General features: G+C 43.5%; 1 protein-coding gene across 1 annotated transcript in view; it reads right to left on the bottom strand.

Annotated features, from left to right (window-relative positions):
* Nucleotides 1-20,283, bottom strand: part of LOC109877169 (zinc finger protein 721-like) — a 58,681-nt gene that overhangs the window by 20,940 nt on the left and 17,458 nt on the right. Inside the window, exons 3-7 of the mRNA XM_031820687.1 lie at nt 17,498-17,569; nt 16,609-16,934; nt 16,113-16,473; nt 15,900-16,037; nt 8,316-9,482 (exon numbers count right to left, since the gene is read on the bottom strand). Coding sequence (XP_031676547.1) covers nt 8,316-9,482; nt 15,900-16,037; nt 16,113-16,473; nt 16,609-16,934; nt 17,498-17,569 — 2,064 coding nt within the window. The remainder of the gene's footprint in view (nt 1-8,315; nt 9,483-15,899; nt 16,038-16,112; nt 16,474-16,608; nt 16,935-17,497; nt 17,570-20,283) is intronic.

Below are 20,283 nucleotides of genomic sequence, written 5' to 3'. Positions count from 1 at the left end.
ATAGAAAATATAAATGTTTCAATTTTTTAAATATATTGTTGAATATAATATACTTTAAGGGTATATTAGTTCCAGGATCTCTGCCAGTGTTAAAGTTATGGGCAATTTAATACAGAGACATTAGCATAGTAGGACATGTAACTTAAGGTTACCTAACATAACCCCTGTTCTATGATATTATAAGCCTCGTTAGGGGCAGAGTCTAGGGAGATCCAATCAAACAATATCTGTCAAGCAACAGCTAATAGCAGACGACTCCACTTCCTATATAGGGCCATAGTCTCTCCCGTCTTCACATCTAAGTACGTTTGTCTTCCATGTGTGAAAGGTAACCTGGTGAATATCATAGAATCAGGGTTCTGTTAGGTAACCTGGTGAATATCATAGAATCAGGGTTCTGTTAGGTAACCTGGTGAATATCATAGAATCAGGGTTCTGTTAGGTAACCTGGTGAATATCATAGAACCAGGGTTCTGTTAGGTAACCTGGTGAATATCATAGAATCAGGGTTCTGTTAGGTAACCTGGTGAATATCATAGAACCAGGGTTCTGTTAGTTAACCTGGTGAATATCATAGAATCAGGGTTCTGTTAGGTAACCTTCCTTTCTATTTCAATGACTTGTTAGTCTCTCACTTTGGGGATATAGTCAACAACCATAGAGCTCATATACTCTCTGATGCCAAGTCTAGACAGGATCATCCCTCAGAGGTCCCCACTCTACTCACCGTAGGTACACTTCAACTGTGAGAGACATAACGGCCCTTAGCATCATCTCCATCGCACGTTCAACATCTGCACTCTTCACACAGAACAGCTTCACTGACGTGATTGTCTCATGGAGGCCTTTGTAAAGCTCCTGTGCATCGCTGACATAACGGCCCTCAGCCACCGACATTACAGCATGTGTTATAAGTGAATATAAACAATATATAATGTATAATATATTCAATTATTAATTTGTTTAGATGCAATACTCATAAATAAAGTAAATAACTCAACCCTGTCACAGGTTTACAACCCGTTACATGTAGACTGAGGACAGAGCTACATGGTGTGATTTTAATCAATAATCATAAGCATTTATTTGATAAAAATACTTTCTCAACAAAATAACACAAATGTATGTTTCCATTCAATTATGTGCACATTTTAATATTAATTTCCAGAGTAAAAATGAATTGAAACGCCTGGGGGACATATAAAAAAATATATGATTTTGTAATAATAAAGTTTAAATTAATTCTTTAGAATGTAGTGGTCAAGTTCCTCAGTGCTCCGTTCCTCTCCTTGCTTCTTTTGTATGCTGTTCTCCACTGTTTACGCTTCTCATTTTAATATTAATTAGTAAAAATGAATTGTAATAACAAGGTTTAAATTAATTCTATATTTATTTCAATTCATTATACTGGACATTTCAATGTATATACAAAATCAGTCAGTGGGACTGAAATATTACCAGAGCTCAACAATGACCCAAATACTGTTAGAATAGAAATGGTTTTCTCTGTCTGTTATTTTTTCACATCTAAATGTGGCCATACAACTCCCTTAAAGTGAAGGTAGCTAAATGTAACCACATGTAACATATGGATCTGCATTTGTATAGCATCACAAGTCCCAATGCAAAGTTACACCTCTCTTTTCTATTTTTCCAGGACCTAAAACCGATCAGAATTCCAAAGAATGCCCAAGTCATGTCAGAATTGTTTTTTTTACAGGCTGTGAAGTAATATGGAGGACCCGGCTAGCCAGCCTATCCCCTACAATGTCAACTCTGACAGAAATATCTTCAAATAGATCACTTCAAATGAAACCAAATCGTGTGCACTCATGACTAGTGGTTGTCTGTCATAGTTGAAGTGTACCTATGATGAAAATGACAGGCCTCTCTCATCTTTTTAAGTGGGAGAACTTGCACAATTGGTGGCTGACTAAATACATTTTTCCCCCACTGTATATATATTTATACACAGTGGGGAGAACAAGTATATGATACACTGTCGATTTGCAGGTTTTCCTACTTACAAAGCATGTAGAAAAGCATGTAGGGGTCTGTAATTTTTATCATAGGTACACTTCAACTGTGAGAGACGGAATCTAAAACAAAAATCCAGAAAATCACATTGTATGATTTTGTGAGTACACCCCTCACATTTTTGTAAATATTTAAGTATATCTTTTCATGTGACAACACTGAAGAAATTACACTTTGCTACAATGTAAAGTAGTGAGTGTACAGCTTGTATAACAGTGTAAATTTGCTGTCCCCTCAAAATAAATCAACACACAGCCATTCATGTCTAAACCGCTGGCAACAAAAGTGAGTACACCCCTAAGTGAAAATGTCCAAATTGGGCCCAAAGTGTCAATATTGTGTGTGGCCACCATCATTTTCCAGCATGGAGTACACGTTCTGGTAATCCGTCTGGCCCTGCGTTGTGATCTGAGGACCCATGCCAAACCTTTTCAGTCTCCTGAGGGGGAATAGGTTTTGTCGTGCCCTCTTTATATAGCCAAATTATTTTCACCCAGGAAGCTCGGGTAAACAGTGCACTGCTTACGACTACCAGGCCTGGAGTCCATTTTGACTTTGTTGATACGAGCTTGTGTCAGCGCAGCGAGCTGTGCGGCTAAGCAGCTAACTGCCTATGTAACAGTATAACTTTAGACCAGGGACCCTCTGCACACATCCACAACAGCCACCCACGAAGCATCGTTACCCATCGCTCAACAAAAGCCGCGGCCCTTGCAGAGCAAGGGGAACCACTACTTCAAGGTCTCAGAGCAAGTGACGTCACTGATTGAAACGCTATTTAGCGCGTACCGCTAACGAAGCTAGCAGTTTCACATCCGCTACACCTTCAGATCAACCTATTGTGTGTGTTGAACATTCATACTGGACAGTTTTACCTATAGAGTAGCACCACCACCCATTCTCTTGAAGTCAAAGCCACAGTGTATTGTTGCTATAGGAGTTTTTGATTAATAATCCTACTTATTTCAAGCCACACTAAGATGTCACCATACTATTCTTTTAAAGACCCACTATGTAAGACATACATCATCAGAGTGGGCCTCCAACTTAAATGTAAACAATGGAACAAATGCATCACATGTGAACATCACTTGATTATCAGAGGGGTGTATTATGACATCAGATAGAACTACTCAGACATTCCAAATATCACTTGATTATCAGAGGGGTGTATTATGACATCAGATAGAACTACTCAGACATTCCAAATCAGGCTTCATCCATATCATGAAGGTGGATATTGATCCAACCATTTCCAAAGTAATGACCGGGCTGATGGAAACAGGATATGCCTGTACACTTTTCTAAATGCCGACAGACGATTTGTTACTTCGTTTGACATGGTGGGGTCTTTTTGTGTCAGTAAAAATGTATAAACGAGAATTGGCGGTATTAATCCTTTATGCGCAAATATTGATTTTATAACGATAATGTCTTCGTTAACTTGGAGTCACGCGATGATATATTGTGTGGTCCTCCCACTACGACTTGGGAACCCATGCAGTTTATTAGGCTACAGAGTAAATAAATGATGAACTTCACAGGGTGGTGAAAGTGCACGTGATGAGCTTGATGCTCCTTTCCAATACATTTTGAGGGTCTTCTGGTGACATGATGATGATTGATGCTTGGTTGCCATTTGACAAATAAAATAATGTCGCTCTTATCCATAATAATCTCATCATGTCGGTAGCCTACCAGCAATGTATCTTTGAGCTGTTGGCTACAGTGCACGGGACAAGAGGACTTTTGCTATATAACTCAACGGTTTTTCAAAACCATCAGTAGAGTTGAAAATGCAATGGAAACCCATTCAACTTGCATTTTTCACTCAGTACATGGGAATCCAACAGGAAAACATTTTTCCGTGCCTTACGTCATCACGCAAAGTCTTTTATCTGCAATAAACATGTTGATGCAAACATTTCCGGTGGGAAAATGCGTATATTGTTTCATGCAGATTTGAGAATATTGACATGAAAATCTGTCGCAAATTGCATGGAAATTTAGCTACTAATGTAGATATTGATCCGACACCTGCCGCTTATTCAAACCAGCCCACTGGGCACAGACATCAGTTCAACATCTAGTTTCTATTTACATTTCTTTGATTCGTCAACTAAAGTGAATTCAACATGAAATCAACACAAAATGTCCACCTGTCATTGGATTTATGTTGCCAGTTGGGTGAAACACAAAATGTCACCAGTAACTGGTTACCAGTTGTGTGAAAATTTATAAAAAAATACCTTATATAGATGGATTTTTACAAATCCAATCCGTTTTCCACATTGATCAAACATCACATGGATTTGTTCTGTTCAAATCAAATCAAATGTTATTGGTCACATACACATGGTTAGCATATGTTATGGTCACATACACATGGTTAGCAGATGTTATTGGTCACATACACATGGTTAGCAGATGTTATGGTCACATACACATGGTTAGCAGATGTTATTGGTCACATACACATGGTTAGCAGATGTTATTGGTCACATACACATGGTTAGCAGATGTTATTGGTGACATACACATGGTTAGCAGATGTTATTGGTCACATACACATGGTTAGCAGATGTTATTGGTCACATACACATGGTTAGCAGGTGTTATTGTGAGTGTAGTGAAATGCTTATGCTTCTAGATCCGACAGTACAGCAGTATCAAACAGATAATATCTAACAAATTCCACAACTAAACCTAATACACATAATCCAGTAAAGGAATGGGAAATATAGAAGTAGAAAACATGGATGAGCAGAAACACAGCAACTAAGATGCAATATATAGTGAAGAATAGATAGTGAAGGATACAGTATTTACAGTTGAAGCTAAAGATTACATACACTTAGGTTGGAGTCATTAAAACTCATTTTTCAACCACTCCACACATTTCTTGTTAACAAACTATAGTTTTGGCAAGTCGGTTAGGACATCTGTGTTAATGACACAAGTCTTTTTTTTTTTTTAATCTGCCAAGATCTCAGAAAAAAATGGTAGACCTCCACAAGTCTGGTTCATCCTTGGGAGCGATTTCCAAATGCCTGAAGGCGTCCTCTGGTCTGATGAAACAAAAATAGAACTGTTTGGCCATAATGACCATCGTTATGATCGGAGGAAAAAGGGGGATGCTTGCAAGCCGAAGAACACCATCCCAACCGTGAAGCACACAGGTGGCAGCATCATGATGTGGGGGTGCTTCGCTGGAGGAAGGACTGGGGCACTTCACAAAATAGATGGCTTCATGGGGGAGGAAAATTATGTGAATATATTGAAGCAACATCTCAAGACATCAGTTAAAGCTTGGTCGCAAATGGGTCCAAATGGACAATGACGCCAAGCATACTTCCAAAGTTGTGGCAAAATGGCTTAAGGACAACAAAGTCAAGGTATTGGAGTGGGCATCACCACACCCTGACCTTAATGCTATATAAAACAGATCATTTTTACCCTTTAAAAAATAGTTATAGGGGGAGGTCCGGGGGATGTCTGTCTTTGAAAGGGTCATTGTAATATTTAAGATGTCCCCTTTACTGATGACCTAAACCTAAAAGTCAAGGGGTCTGAATACTTTCCAAATAAACTGTAAGTGATTGAGGAGAGAGCATAATTGCTATATTCTAATTAAAATCATTGACCCATAAGGGAACACACGACCAAAGCAATGCGTGACCCATGCAGAATTAAAACAATATTCATCTTAATGAGAAGTATAATCGAATAAACAAATGGTTGCTGGTGGGAACATCAACATTGTATTTAGTTAGGATTTCATAAGGCCAGGAATGTCATTGAGAATAACAATAGACAATAGTTAATGTTGCTAGTTTAGGGATGAAGATAACATTGAACCTTCACTAAGGATGTTTTTTTAATTTGACGTGGAAACAATGTTATTCAACCAGTGGGAGGCTTGTAAAAGCCCACAGGAAAGTGGAATGAGGAACTCTTCATTGAGACAATCATGAAACAGCAATCTGTGGGTGAGTTGTAGTGGATATTATAATATAAGGATCTGCTGGAGTCCAAGTCAAACCAACATTCTTTATTTCTGAGCTCAGAGAGAACAACAGAGTTTGGTATTTGGTATTTTACTAGGATCCCCATTAGCTGTTGCAAAAGCAGCAGCTACCCCTCCTGAGGCCAAAACAAAACATGACATAATTGTCATGTCTCTCGTCGGAAGGCATGGACCAAAGCACAGCGTGGTAAGTGTTCATGATTTTTATTTCATCAAAAAACATTCGAACAAAATAACAAAGAGAAGAACGAACAGTTCTGTAAGGCAAATCAACTATACAGAAAACAACTACCCAAAAAACACAGGTGGAAAAAGGCTGCCTAAGTATGATTCACAATTAGAGACAACGATAGACAGCTGCCTCCAATTGGGAACCACACTCGGCCAAAAACAAAGAAATACAAAAACACATAAAAAGGAACATAGAATGCCCACCCTAGTCCCACCCTGGCCTAACCAACATAGAGAATAAAAGCTTCTCTATGGCCAGGGCGTGACAGCCGCTCTGTTCTGGGCCAGCTGCAGCTTTACTAGGTCTTTCCTTGCAGCACTGGACCACACGACTGGACAATAATCAAGATTAGACTAAACTAGAGCCTGCAGAACTTGCTTTGTGGAGAGTAGTGTCAAAAAAGCAGAGCATCTCTTTATTATGGCTAGACCTCTCCCCAGCTTTACAACCATTGAATCTATATGTTTTGACCATGACAGTTTACAATCTAAGGTAATGCCAAGTAATTTAGTCTCCTCAACTTGTTCAACAGCCACACAATTCATTACCAGATTCAGCTGAGGTCTAGAACTTGAGGAATGATTTGTACCAAATACAATGCTCTTAGTTTTAGAGAGGTTCAGGACCAGATTATTACTGGCCATGCATTCCAAAATAGACTGCAACTATTTGTTAAGAGTTTCAGTGACTTCATTAGCTATGGTTGCTGGTGCTTATATAGTTGAATCATCAGCATACATGGACACACATGCTTTGTTTAATGCCAGTGGCAGGCCATTGGTAAAAATAGAAAAGAGTAGAGGGCCTAGAGAGCTGCCCTGCGGTACATCACACTTCATATGTTTGACATTAGAGAAGCTTCCATTAAAAACCCTCTGAGTTCTATTAGATAGATAGCTCTGAATCCACATTATGGCAGAGGTTGAAAAGCCATAGCACAAACATTCTTAAACAACAGGTTATGGTCAATAATATCAAAGGCTGCACTGAAATCTAACAATAGAGCTCCCACAATCTTCTTGTTTTCTCTCAACCAATCATCAGAACCTCTCACAACCTCATCAATTTCTCTCAACCAATCATCAGTCATTTGTGTCAGTGCAGTACATGTTGAGTGCCCTTCTCTATAAGCATGCTGAAAGTATGTTGTTCATTTGTTTACAGAAATATAGCATTGTATTTGTTCAAACAAATTTTTTTCCAACAGTTTGCTAAGAGCTGGCAGCAAGCTTATAGGTCTGCTGTTAGAACCAGTAAAGGCCGCTTTACCACTCTTGGGTAGTGGATTAATTTGGCTTCCCTCCAGGCAAGAGAACAAAGACCTTCCTCTAGGCTCATATAAAAAATATGTCAGATAGGAGTGGCTATAGAGTCAGCTACTGTCCTCAGTAGCTTTCCATCTAAGTTGTCAATGCCAGGAGGTTTGTCATTATTGATCGATAACAATTTTTCCACCAATCCCACACTAACTTTACAAAATTCGATACTTACACTCCTTTTCTTTCATTATGTTTTTTTCCATCATTCTTTATATCATTGATCTTGGCTTCATAATAAAATGTATTATTTTTGTTGAGTTTGGTCACATCATTTCTCCATTTGCAGTATGTAAGCCAGCCAGATGTGCAGCCAGACTTATTAGCCACTCCTTTGGCCCCAACTCTTTAAAACATAGTTTTTAAATTCCTCATCAATCCATGGAGCCTTAACAGTTCTAACAGTCAGTTTCTTAACAGGTACATGTTACTCAATAATTGCAAGAAGCAATTTCATCTGGTAAAAACAGGTAAACACATTATCAGTCAACAATATAAGACAATGGGAGCACTGTGTATGTTCTCTGATGAGTTGTGAGTCAATGAGATGTGAAATATCAATATATGCTAAGAGAAGTAATTTCTCTCTCCTGTGTGGATTCTCTAATGACGTTTAAGTGATTGTTATGAGTAATATGTTTTTCCAAAATCTAACCTTCTGTAACCCTTCTCCTCTGTGTCTCATGTTCTTTCAGGTTTCCTAAATGGGCAAAAGCTTTGCGCCCTGGGAGGAGTGGTAATGCATCTCCCCTGTGTGTATTATCTTGTGCTGTTTCAGGGTCCCTAACTGGTTAAAACACTTGCCACACTGGGAGCAGTGGTAAAGCTTCTCCCCTGTGTGTATTCTCTTGTGCTGTTTCAGGGCCCCTAACTGGTTAAAACACTTGCCACACTGGGAGCAGGGGTAAGGCTTCTCCCCTGTGTGTATTCTTTTGTGTTTTTTCAGATCCCCTGTCCCGTTGAAACACTTGCCACACTGGGAGCAGGGGTAAGGCTTCTCCCCTGTGTGTATTCTTTTGTGTTTTTTCAGATCCCCTGCCCAGGTGAAACACTTTCCACACTGGGAGCATTGGTAAGGCTTCTCCCCTGTGTGAATTTTCTCGTGGGCTTTCAGGTGTCCTTTCTCGCTATACATCTTTTCACATTGCGAGCAATGGTAAGGCTTCTCCCCTGTGTGTATTCTCTCATGTCGTTTCAGCTTCCCCAAATCGTTAAGACCCTTTCCACACTGGGAGCAGTGGTAACGATTCTCCCCTGTGTGTATTACCATGTGCTGTTTCAGGGTCCCTAACTGGTTGAAACACTTTCCACACTGGGAGCAATGGTAAGGCTTCTCCCCTGTGTGTATTCTCTCATGTCGTTTCACCTTGCCCAAATCGTTAAAACGCTTTCCACAGTGGGAGCAGTGGTAAGGCTTTTCCCCCGTGTGTATTCTCTCGTGTCGTTTCAGCTTCCCCAAATCGTTACAACCCTTTCCACACTGGGAGCAGTGGTAAGGCTTCTCCCCTCTGTGTATTCTCTCGTGTCGTTCCAGCTTCCCCAAATCGTTAAAACGCCTTCCACACTGGGAGCAGTGGTAAGGCTTATCCCCTGTGTGTATTCTCCCGTGTCGTTTCAGCTTTCCCAAATCGTTAAAACCCTTTCCACACTGGGAACAGTGGTAAGGCGTCTCCCCTGTGTGTATTCTCTCATGTCGTTTAAGCTCAGTTAAGTGGTTACAACCCTTTCCACAGTTGGAAAACTGGTGTCTTCTTGCTGGTTTGGACGTCCCTGGCTCTGGTTCCTCTGAGTCTGGTCTTTCTCCTGCCAAAGACAGTGTGTTTTTTAAAATAGAGACCCGAATGAAACCTCCACATATAAAACGGCCTTGCTACGAGGGTAAATCCTAATCAGATCCCTCAATAACCTAAGGCCAGTTTTAACAATCTCAGTGTGATTTTAAAACAAATGTTGTCGAGTTTCCTGGTAATTACTGACAATGTTTACACTACTTATTTATTCATTCTGTTTTCGTCAGAACACAAAAAACTAAACAGTTCTAGGACACTCAAGACACAGACGTCACTGGATTCCAATCGAGCAGGTAGTTCTAAATATATAACTTTCATAGCTGTATGATACAGAATGCGACCTACAGTAGTGGCCAAAAGTTTTGAGAATGAAAAATATTAATTTCCACAAAGTTTGCTGCTTCAGTGTCTTTAGATATTGTTGTCAGATATTACTATGGAATGATGAAGTATAATTACAAGCATTTCATAAGTGTCAAAGGTTTTTATTTACAATGACATTAAGTTGATGCAGTGTCAATATTTGCAGTGTTGACCCTTCTTTTTCAAGACCTCTGCAATCCGCCCTGGCATGCTGTCAATTACCTTCTGGGCCACATCCTGACTGATGGCAGCCCATTCTTGCATAATCAATGCTTGGAGTTTGTCAGAATTTGTGGGTTTTTGTTTGTCCACCCGCCTCTTGATGATTGACCACAAGTTCTCAATAGGATTAAGGTCTGGGGAGTTTCCTGGCCATGGACCCAAAATACTGATGTTTTGTTACCCGAGCCACTTAGTTATCACTTTTGCCTTATGGCAAGGTGCTCCATCATGCTGGAAAAGGCATTGTTCGTCACCGAACTGTTCCTGGATGGTTGGGAGAAGTTGCTTTTCGAGGATGTGTTGGTACCATTCTTTATTCATGGCTGTGTTCTTAGGCAACATTGTGAGTGTGCCCACACCCTTGGCTGAGAAGCAACCCCACACATGAATGGTCTCAGGATGCTTTACTGTTGGCATGACACAGGACTGATGGTTGCGCTCACCTTGTCTTCTCCGGACAAGCTTTTTTCCAGATGCCCCAAACAATCGGAAAGGGGATTCATCAGAGAAAATTACTTTACCCCAGTCCTCAGCAGGTCAATCCCTGTAACTTTTGCAGAATATCAGTCTGTCCCTGATGTTTTTCCTGGAGATAATTGGTTTCTTTGCTGTCCTTCTTGACACCAAAAGTCTTCGCTTCACTGTGCGTGCAGATGCACTCACACCTGCCTGCTGCCATTCCTGAGCTCTGTACTGGTGGTGCCCCGATCCCGCAGCTGAATCAACTTTAGGAGATGGTCCTGGCACCTGCTGGACTTTCTTGGGTGCCCTGAAGCCTTCTTCACAACAATTGAATGGCATTTTAATGGCATCGGACCGAGGCTCTGCATCTGTCCTCGTGCTCCTAGACCTTAGTGCTGCTTTTGATACCATCGATCACCACATTCTTTTGGAGAGATTGGAAACCCAAATTGGTCTACACGGACAAGTTCTGGCCTGGTTAAGTTCTTATCTGTCGGAAAGATATCGGTTTGTCTCTGTGAATGGTTTGTCCTCTGACAAATCAACTGTAAATTTCGGTGTTCCTCAGGGTTCCGTTTTGGGACCACTATTGTTTTCACTATATATTTTACCTCTTGGGGATGTTATTCGAAAACATAATGTTAACATTCACTGCTATGCGGATGACACACAGCTGTACATTTCAATGAAACATGGTGAAGCCCCAAAAATTACCCTTGCTAGAAGCATGTGTTTCAGACATAAGGAAGTGGATGGCTGCAAACTTTCTACTTTTAAACTCGGACAGAACAGAGATGCTTGTTCTAGATCCCAAGAAACAAAGAGATCTTCTGTTGAATCTGACAATTAATCTTAATGGTTGTACAGTCGTCTCAAATAAAACTGTGAAGGACCTCGGCGTTACTCTGGACCCTGATCTCTCTTTTGAAGAACATATCAAGACCATTTCAAGGACAGCTTTTTTCCATCTACGTAACATTGCAAAAATCATAAACTTTCTGTCCAGAAATTATGCAGAAAAATTAATCCATGCTTTTGTCTCTTCTTTGGTTAGACTACTGCAATGCTCTACTTTCCGGCTACCCGGATAAAGCACTAAATAAACTTCAGTTGGTGCTAAATACGGCTGCTAGAATCCTGACTAGAACCAAAAAATTTGATCATATTACTCCAGTGCTAGCCTCTCTACACTGGCTTCCTGTCAAAGCAAGGGCTGATTTCAAGGTTTTACTGCTAACCTACAAAGCATTACATGGGCTTGCTCCTACCTATCTCTCTGATTTGGTCCTGCCGTACATACCTACACGTACGCTACGGTCACAAGATGCAGGCCTCCTAATTGTCCCTAGAATTTCTAAGCAAACAGCTGGAGGCAGGGCTTTTTCCTATAGAGCTCCATTTTTATGGAACGGTCTGCCTACCCATGTCAGAGACGCAAACTCGGTCTCAACCTTTAAGTCTTTACTGAAGACTCATCTCTTCAGTGGGACGTATGATTGAGTGTAGTCTGGCCCAGGAGTGGGAAGGTGAACGGAAAGGCTCTGGAGCAACGAACCGCCCTTGCTGTCTCTGCCTGGCCGGTTCCCCTCTTTCCACTGGGATTCTCTGCCTCTAACCCTATTACAGGGGCTGAGTCACTGGCTTACTGGGGCTCTCTCATGCCGTCCCTGGAAGGGGTGCGTCACCTGAGTGGGTTGATTCACTGATGTGGTCATCCTGTCTGGGTTGGCACCCCCCCCTTGGGTTGTGCCATGGCGGAGATCTTTGTGGGCTATACTCAGCCTTGTCTCAGGATGGAAAGTTGGTGGTTGAAGATATCCCTCTAGTGGTGTGGGGGCTGTGCTTTGGCAAAGTGGGTGGGTGTGACGTAGAAGTCCGTCACTGGCCGTGGGCAGCATTTGGTTCTTGAACGCACACACATATTCATCACTCCTCCCTGCGCCATTATACCATAAGTTAACAATGTGGGTCGACACACAATTTAACTTCTGTCTTGGTGCATGCATTTCACACTTGTCAATGTTCATATTTGAGAGATACAATAATTATTATACTTATCAATGTTGTGGATGAGCGCATTGTTTGTTTGTTCTGTTCCTCTCTCTCCATCTCTGTAGCTTCCGGGTATGCTGGAAAAGGACCCGAGCTAAGGGAATTGGGTTGGCTTTATAGTGCCTGTCCCAAATGGCTCATTAATGCATATGGGCATATTGAAAGATATTGTCAGTAGTGATGTAATGTTGTAAATGTTATGTTGTGATATTGTTTAAAACCGTGTTGCAATGTATATCCTTTAGTATGTTTAGTTCATGGAAAATGTAGGTTTGTATTGTTAATTGATTAATTAATTAGGGTTAATTGTTCTGAGGGGAGGGGCTAGCCCTACAAAAGGAGCCTCTCTCCACTCTAAGGGGGGATTTTTTGGATTGAGCTGTGGATGGGGCAGCATTGTTTTTAAGCTGTCCCATAAGGTAGACGTTGATGGCAGTACTGTTGTTTTCTGTTCCGGAATCACTTGTAAATAAACACCTTTGCACAGAAGAACTTTTGCGGTTCCGCCATCTTTTTATTTTTATAGAGGTTAGGTTATCCAGTTTAGCCATCTGGCCTACTCTACGTGACATATGGTGGCAGTGGTGGGATGGCGTACCGCAAATCAGTGAATTCCAACAAGAGAGGTAAAGGAATGCGTACAGGATTGCGTTCTCAGCAACAGCATCAACTGTCAGAAAAGGTACCTGAAGTTGAACCGGGGTGGAATACCATGGAATCGTCTGGTGAAGAAGAGGTCAAGTATGAGAAACTAGGAGCCCGACCGCGGGGCCAAAGACAACCAGAACTGGGTGAGCTGCTGACTGAAGGAGCAGTTGGGGGACCAGAACCACACCCAACCATGGTAACCCCTTTTCAGCAACTTTTCACCTGCCTTGAGAGGAGGGACGAAGACCTCAAGCAGGAGTTACGTGGCCTACGCCAATCTATCCTCACAGCTCCCCACCAGGCGGAACTCGTCAGTGAGAGCCCAAGATTGGGTCTTCCAACACCAGGACGACAAAGGCTCGATGCAGCAGGGACTTCAACTCCACAGCAGGCACCCCAAGCAGTAATGAGGCCAGCACCAGGAGACCAGTCCAGCAGTGTTAACGTCCATCTTCCAGCATTCCTGAGGAAGGAGCCAAAGATGCCCTCATACCAGCAGGGGGAGGACATTGAAAACTACCTGCTGAGGTTTGAGCGCATGGCTAAGACGTGGCAGTGGCCTGAGGTAGAGTGGGCCTGCAGGCTTGTCCCATTGCTCACGGGCAAGGCCTTAGAGGCTTACACAGCAATGGATGAGGGGCTGGCCAATGTCTACAAGGGCTTGAAGGAAGCGCTGCTGGTGAAGTTTGACATCTCACCGGAAACCTACCGTGAACGCTTCAGAGCTGCATCAACGCCATCGGGTGAGTCGCCGACAGAGACGTACCACCGCCTCAAGGGTCTCTACCGACGATGGGTTCGACCGGGGGAGAAGACACAGGACGAAATCGGGGAGGTCATCATCCTCGAGCAACTTCTACAAGTTCTACCACACGACATTCGAACCTGGGTCCGAGAGCACGAGCCCAAGGACGGGCTTATGGCGGCCAAGCTTGCACTGCAGTATCTTAATGCACGTAAAGGGGGCCCACCACACCCGCTCCAAGGAGTCTCAGAGACACAAGGGACATCAGAAACGCCAGAGATGGTGGAGGTAACTCTGGGGGTTATGTGTCTGGGAGGGAGGTAAGGGATCATGCAGTTCGCTCTGATGGGAGGGGTCTGACCTGTTTTTACTGCCGGCAGCAGGGGCACAAAGCTTCAATGTGTCCGCTACGTAAATCCAAGCTCTCAGGTTACTGTTATGTACCCAGAGAGGGGGATGGTGTTCAGAATAGACAGACTCGGGAAGGGTCATGCTTGGTACCTGTAAAAGTGAATGGTAAAAGTCTTACTGCAATGATTGACACCGGCAGTTTTCTGTCATTGATCAGAAAAGGTAATGTACCTGTTAATGACATTGATTATGGTCATCAGACACTGATCCAATGTGTCCATGGTGACCAGTCACAGCAGCCCACAGCTGAGCTCACAGTTGAGATTCAGGGTCAGAAATACCTCCTCAAAGTTGGGGTAATGGAGAAGCTACCTTTTGAGATGATTTTGGGGAGGGATGTGCCTGTACTCTCAGATCTGTTGGGAAGTGTGGGGGGTCAGCTATATGAGCAGTCAGTTTGCCAGTCTGATGTTCAGATGGCATGTTCAGTTGTCACTCGTGCCCAGGCCAAAGCTGGTTTACAACCTCTGCCTGACTTGTGTGATAGTCTGTGCGAGGGGGAACCAAAGGGCCCAGAAAGTCACGCCGCCAGCGGCGTCTTGAGAAGTATGTGGGAACCCCTGTACCTGTTGCTGATGTGTCTGGGTTAGAGGTGCAATGGGATGTTCCACAAAATTTTGCTACACTGCAGAAGTCTGACGCAACCTTGAAATGTTTGTTTGACAAGGCCTTAGCTGGGGACAGTCAATCTTTATGTGGGGAGATTTACACAGTAGACAACCACATACTCTACCTTGGGTCAGAGGCAGATAGCAGGAAGTTGGTGGTGCCATCTACCTGTAGACCACTTGTTCTCAACCTTGCACATACAGTTCCATGGGCAGGCCATCTAGGGCAACATAAGACCTATCTTAGGCTAGGCTCCCGTTTCTTTTGGCCCTCCATGTATACTGATGTACAAAAATACTGCAAATCATGCCCCACGTACCAGAAAACCAGTGCTGTCCGTAGGTCTGAACGGGCTCCTCTATGTTCACTGCCAGTTATCTCTACCCCATTCAAGAGAATTGCAATGGACATTGTTGGACCCTTGGAGAAGAGTAGTGCAGGTTACAAGTATATATTGGTGATCTGTGACTATGCCACCCGGTTCCCAGAAGCCTTCCCACTCCGTTCCATAACCACTCCAAAGATAATCAGTGCTCTTGTTCAGCTCTTCTCTCGTGTAGGAATCCCAGATGAAATCCTGACGGACCAAGGGACAAACTTCACCTCGCGACTGATGGTTCAACTCCACCGACAGCTGGGCATTAAAGGCTTGAGGACTACTCCCTACCATCCCCAAACGGATGGGCTCGTAGAGAGATTCAATCAAACGCTCAAGAACATGCTGAGGAAGTTTGTGGCTGACACTGGTAAAGACTGGGATAAGTGGTTACCCTTTCTGCTTTTTGCTTACAGGGAGGTGCCTCAGGCATCGACAGGTTTCTCGCCATTCGAACTCCTCTATGGATGGCCAGTGCAAGGACCACTGGACCTGCTGAAGAAGTGCTGGGAAGGTTCCCCAGTAGCTACCTCAGGACAGGGGATTGTCCAGTATGTCCTCCAGATGCGAGACAGGTTGGAACGGTACCGAGAGGAAGCTAGAGCAAACCTTCAGCAAGCCCAGAAGGCCCAGAAGAGAGGCTATGACCAGCACACTCGCCACAGAGAGTTTGAGCCAGGACAGAAAGTCCTGCTCCTCCTTCCCTCGTCTACCAGCAAGCTCCTTGCGCAATGGCAAGGACCGTACCTAATCGGGAGGAAGATGGGCCCAGTGACCTACGAGGTGCTGCACCCGGACAAGGGTAAGAAGAAGCAAACCTACCATGTGAACCTTCTCAAGGCCTGGGAGGAGAAAGAGGAACTCTCCAAAGGAAAGTCCTTTCTGGTCCGCAGAGTAGAAGAGGATGAGTCGGATGGGGTCACAGAGGCATGGAAAGAACGAGCAGAAGTCATACTGGCTCACCTGGAAGAAGACAAGCAAGATGAGCTGAAGCAGCTGTTTGGCAAGTATCCGGCCCTCTTCAGTCAGAGACCAGGAAGAACCAAAGTCCTGGAACACGTCATTCGTTTGAAACCTGGCCAGAACCCTGTCCGCCAGCATCCTTACCGTGTGCCTGAGAGGCTGGTGGTAGCCCTCAAGGAAGAGGTCCACACCATGATAGAGATGGATGTTGTCGAGCCATCTTCAAGTGAATGGAGCAGCCCTATTGTCATTGTCCCAAAGAAGGATGGCTCTTTGCGCGTCTGCATGGACTTCCGTAAGGTGAATGCCATCACCCAGTTTGATGCCTATCCCATGCCCCGCATTGACGACTTACTGGAGAGAATAGGTAGAGCTCATTACATCACCACATTGGATCTCTGCAAAGGGTACTGGCAGGTGCCCCTGGATGAACAATCCAAGGCCTACACTGCATTCTGGACGCCAATGGGCCTGTTCCAGTTCAAGGTCATGCCGTTTGGCCTTCATGGGGCCCCTGCGACTTTCCAGAGGCTGATGGACAAGGTCCTCCAGGACTGTGACGATTACTGTGCTGCTTACTTGGACGACGTGGTGATCTACAGCCACTCCTGGGAGGAGCACATACAGCATCTTAGCAGCGTCCTGGGGAAGATCCATGAAGCAGGCCTCACGCTTAACCTCCTGAAGTGTGAGTGGGCGAAACAGGAGACAAAGTACCTGGGTTACCAGCTGGGTACGGGTGAAGTTCGGCCTCAGGTGGAGAAAGTGGAGTCCATCAGGAATAGCCCTCAACCCAGAACCAAGACACAGGTGAAGTCCTTCCTAGGTCTGGCAGGGTGGTACCGGAGATTCATTCCACAGTTTTCGACCATCGCTGTCCCTCTGACCAACCTCACTTCGAAGGGGGCCAGCAACCCTGTGAAGTGGACTGAGGAGTGTGAGGAAGCCTTCATGACACTGAAAAAACGACTGTGCTCATTCCCTGTTCTCCAGACCCCTGATTTTAAGAAGAGATTTCTCGTGCAGGTGGACGCTTCGGCTGTAGGAATTGGAGCTGTACTGGCCCAAGGGGAGCCAAGAGAAGAGCTTCCTGTGCTGTACCTGAGTCGGAAGCTGTTGCCCAGGGAAACCAGGTATTCTACAATCGAAAAGGAGTGCCTGGCTATAAAGTGGGCCCTAGATAGCCTCCGTTACTACCTTCTTGGGAGGGAATTTGACCTGCACACGGACCACAGAGCACTGACCTGGATCCAGACCATGAAGGACCGGAATTCTCGTGTGACCAGGTGGTATCTGGAGCTCCAGCCCTTCAGGTTCTGTGTCCGTCACAAGGCAGGAAAAGAGAACGTTACTGCGGACTACCTATCAGAGGTTAGGTTATCCAGTTTAGCCATCTGGCCTACTCTACGTGACAGTGGGGTTATATCCTTCCTGTTTGGCCCTGTCCGGGGGTGTCCTCGGATGGGGCCACAGTGTCTCCTGACCCCTCCTGTCTCAGCCTCCAGTATTTATGCTGCAGTAGTTTGTGTTGGGGGGCTAGGGTCAGTTTGTTATATCTGGAGTACCTCTCCTGTCCTATTCGGTGTCCTGTGTGAATCTAAGTGTGCATTCTCTAATTCTCTCTTTCTCTCTCTCTCTCGGAGGACCTGAGCCCTAGGACCATGCCCCAGGACTACCTGACATGATGACTCCTTGCTGTCCCCAGTCCACCTGACCGTGCTGCTGCTCCAGTTTCAACTGACCTGAGCCCTAGGACCATGCCCCAGGACTACCTGACATGATGACTCCTTGCTGTCCCCAGTCCACCTGACCGTGCTGCTGCTCCAGTTTCAACTGTTCTGCCTTATTATTATACGACCATGCTGGTCATTTATGAACATTTGAACATCTTGGCCATGTTCTGTTATAATCTCCACCCCACATAGCCTGGTTCCTCTCTAGGTTTCTTCCTAGGTTTTGGCCTTTCTAGGGAGTTTTTCCTAGCCCCCAGTGCTTCTACACCTGCATTGCTTGCTGTTTGGGGTTTAAGGCTGGGTTTCTGTACAGCACTTTGAGATATCAGCTGATGTACAAAGGGCTATATAAATAAATTTGATTTGAACCGCTCTCCTTGAAGTTCTTGATGATCCAATAAATGGTTGATTTTGGTGCAATCTTACTGGCAGCTATATCCTTGCCTGTGAAGCCCTTTTTGTGCAAAGCAATGATGACGGCACCTGTTTCCTTGCAGGTAACCGTGGGTGACATATGAAGAGCAATGATTCCAAGCACCACCCTCCTTTTGAAGCTTCCAGTTTTGGGGGGGGGGATTCAGTTCAATTGCATGGAAAATAGGGACATTGTAATTGATTGCAATTCATCTGAACACTCTTCATAACATTCTGGAGTATATGCAAAAAGCCATCATACAAACTGAGGCAGCAGATTTGGTGAAAATTAACATGTGTCATTCTCAAAACTTTTGGCCACGACTGTACACACTTCCTTAAACACAAAATAAGTAAATAAGTCATTTTAAGTGGAAGTCCAAAACTTGTTTTTATGTTGAAGACACAAAGCACATCAGTAAAATCTCCCCTTTGTTGAAAGGGTTCAACACCTGCTGTTTTAGTGGCCCAATTTCTTATTTAGACGTTCACAGATTTAACATTTTGACTATCGCTGATGTCATATTTTGGGTAAAGTAAAAAATAAAGTGAAATATTTGGAAAGATGTTCCTAAAACTGATAATAACTACAATAAACAAATTATAAATGCAACATGTAAAGTGTTGGATGTTTAATGAGCTGGGAAAAAAAGATTAGGAACATCTTTCCAAATATTTCACTTTATTTTTTACTTTACCCAAAATATGACATCAGCGATAGTCAAAATGTTAAATCTGTTAGTTAACATTTATTCTCTGCCAAGATAATCCATCAACCTGACAGGTGTGGCATATCAAGAAGCTGATTGAACAGCTTGATTATTACACAGGTGCACCTTGTGCCGGGGAAAATAAAAGGCCACTCTAAAATATGCAGTTTTGTCACAACACAATGCCACAGATGTCTCAAGTTTTGAGGGTGCGTGCAATTGGCATGCTGACTGCAGGAATATCCACTAGAGTGGTTACCAGATAATTGAATGTTCAATTCTCTACCAGAAGCCTTGCAACGTCATTTTAGAGAATTTGGCAGTACATCCAACTGGCCTCACAACCACAGACCACATATAACGACGCCAGCCCAGGATCCCCACAGCATCTGAGACCAGCCACCCGAGTTGTATTTCTATTTGTAATGAAGCCCTTTTGTGGGGAAAAACTCATTCTGATTGGCTGGGCCTGGCTCCGCAATGGGTGGGCTTATGCCCTCCAGGGCCCACCAATGGCTGCACCCCTCAGTCATGTAAGGGAAGTCCCCCCTGAAATGGACAAATTAATGGCAAATGGCAAATTAATGGCAAGTCATTGGCACCGGACAAACCATATACACATCGGTCAATACCACCCAATTGGACATTTATTCATGCAAAGTTGATGGCAAATGTCATATGGCTATTGCCAGTTGTAACACTTCAAAAATCCAACAAGGGGTGAGTGCGCTCCACCGTGGTTTTTCATATTGGAAATGGACCTCAAGTCAACATCCAAAAGCAACATTTTGAAATAATGATTTTTTTGTCAAAAATGATCACCCCTTAAAAAAGTGCTTTCTGGACCGTTTATCAAAATTCTTTCCATTTTTGTGTCAATTACACATGTATAAGAACTGTATCAACATACTTTTGTCCAATTTTATTATTATTATTATTTTTTTTACATGCGCATAAGAAATATGTTTTGTCCATTTGCAATATGATTTCATATGAAGTCAAAAGTCGAAAATGTGAACTTTTTTAAAAACTTATCACCCTTGTAAAAAAGTGCTTTCTGGACCGTTTTTCGAAATTGTTTGTGCATAAGGAATATGATTTGTCCATTTGCAATATGATTTCATAGGAAGTCAAAAGTCAAAGTCAAAAGTCACTTTTTTTGGGGCCAAATAC

This window comes from Oncorhynchus kisutch, unplaced genomic scaffold, assembly GCF_002021735.2.
Source record: "Oncorhynchus kisutch isolate 150728-3 unplaced genomic scaffold, Okis_V2 scaffold3584, whole genome shotgun sequence".
Classification (NCBI taxonomy): domain Eukaryota; kingdom Metazoa; phylum Chordata; class Actinopteri; order Salmoniformes; family Salmonidae; genus Oncorhynchus; species Oncorhynchus kisutch.
This window is presented reverse-complemented; position numbering and strand designations above follow the sequence as displayed.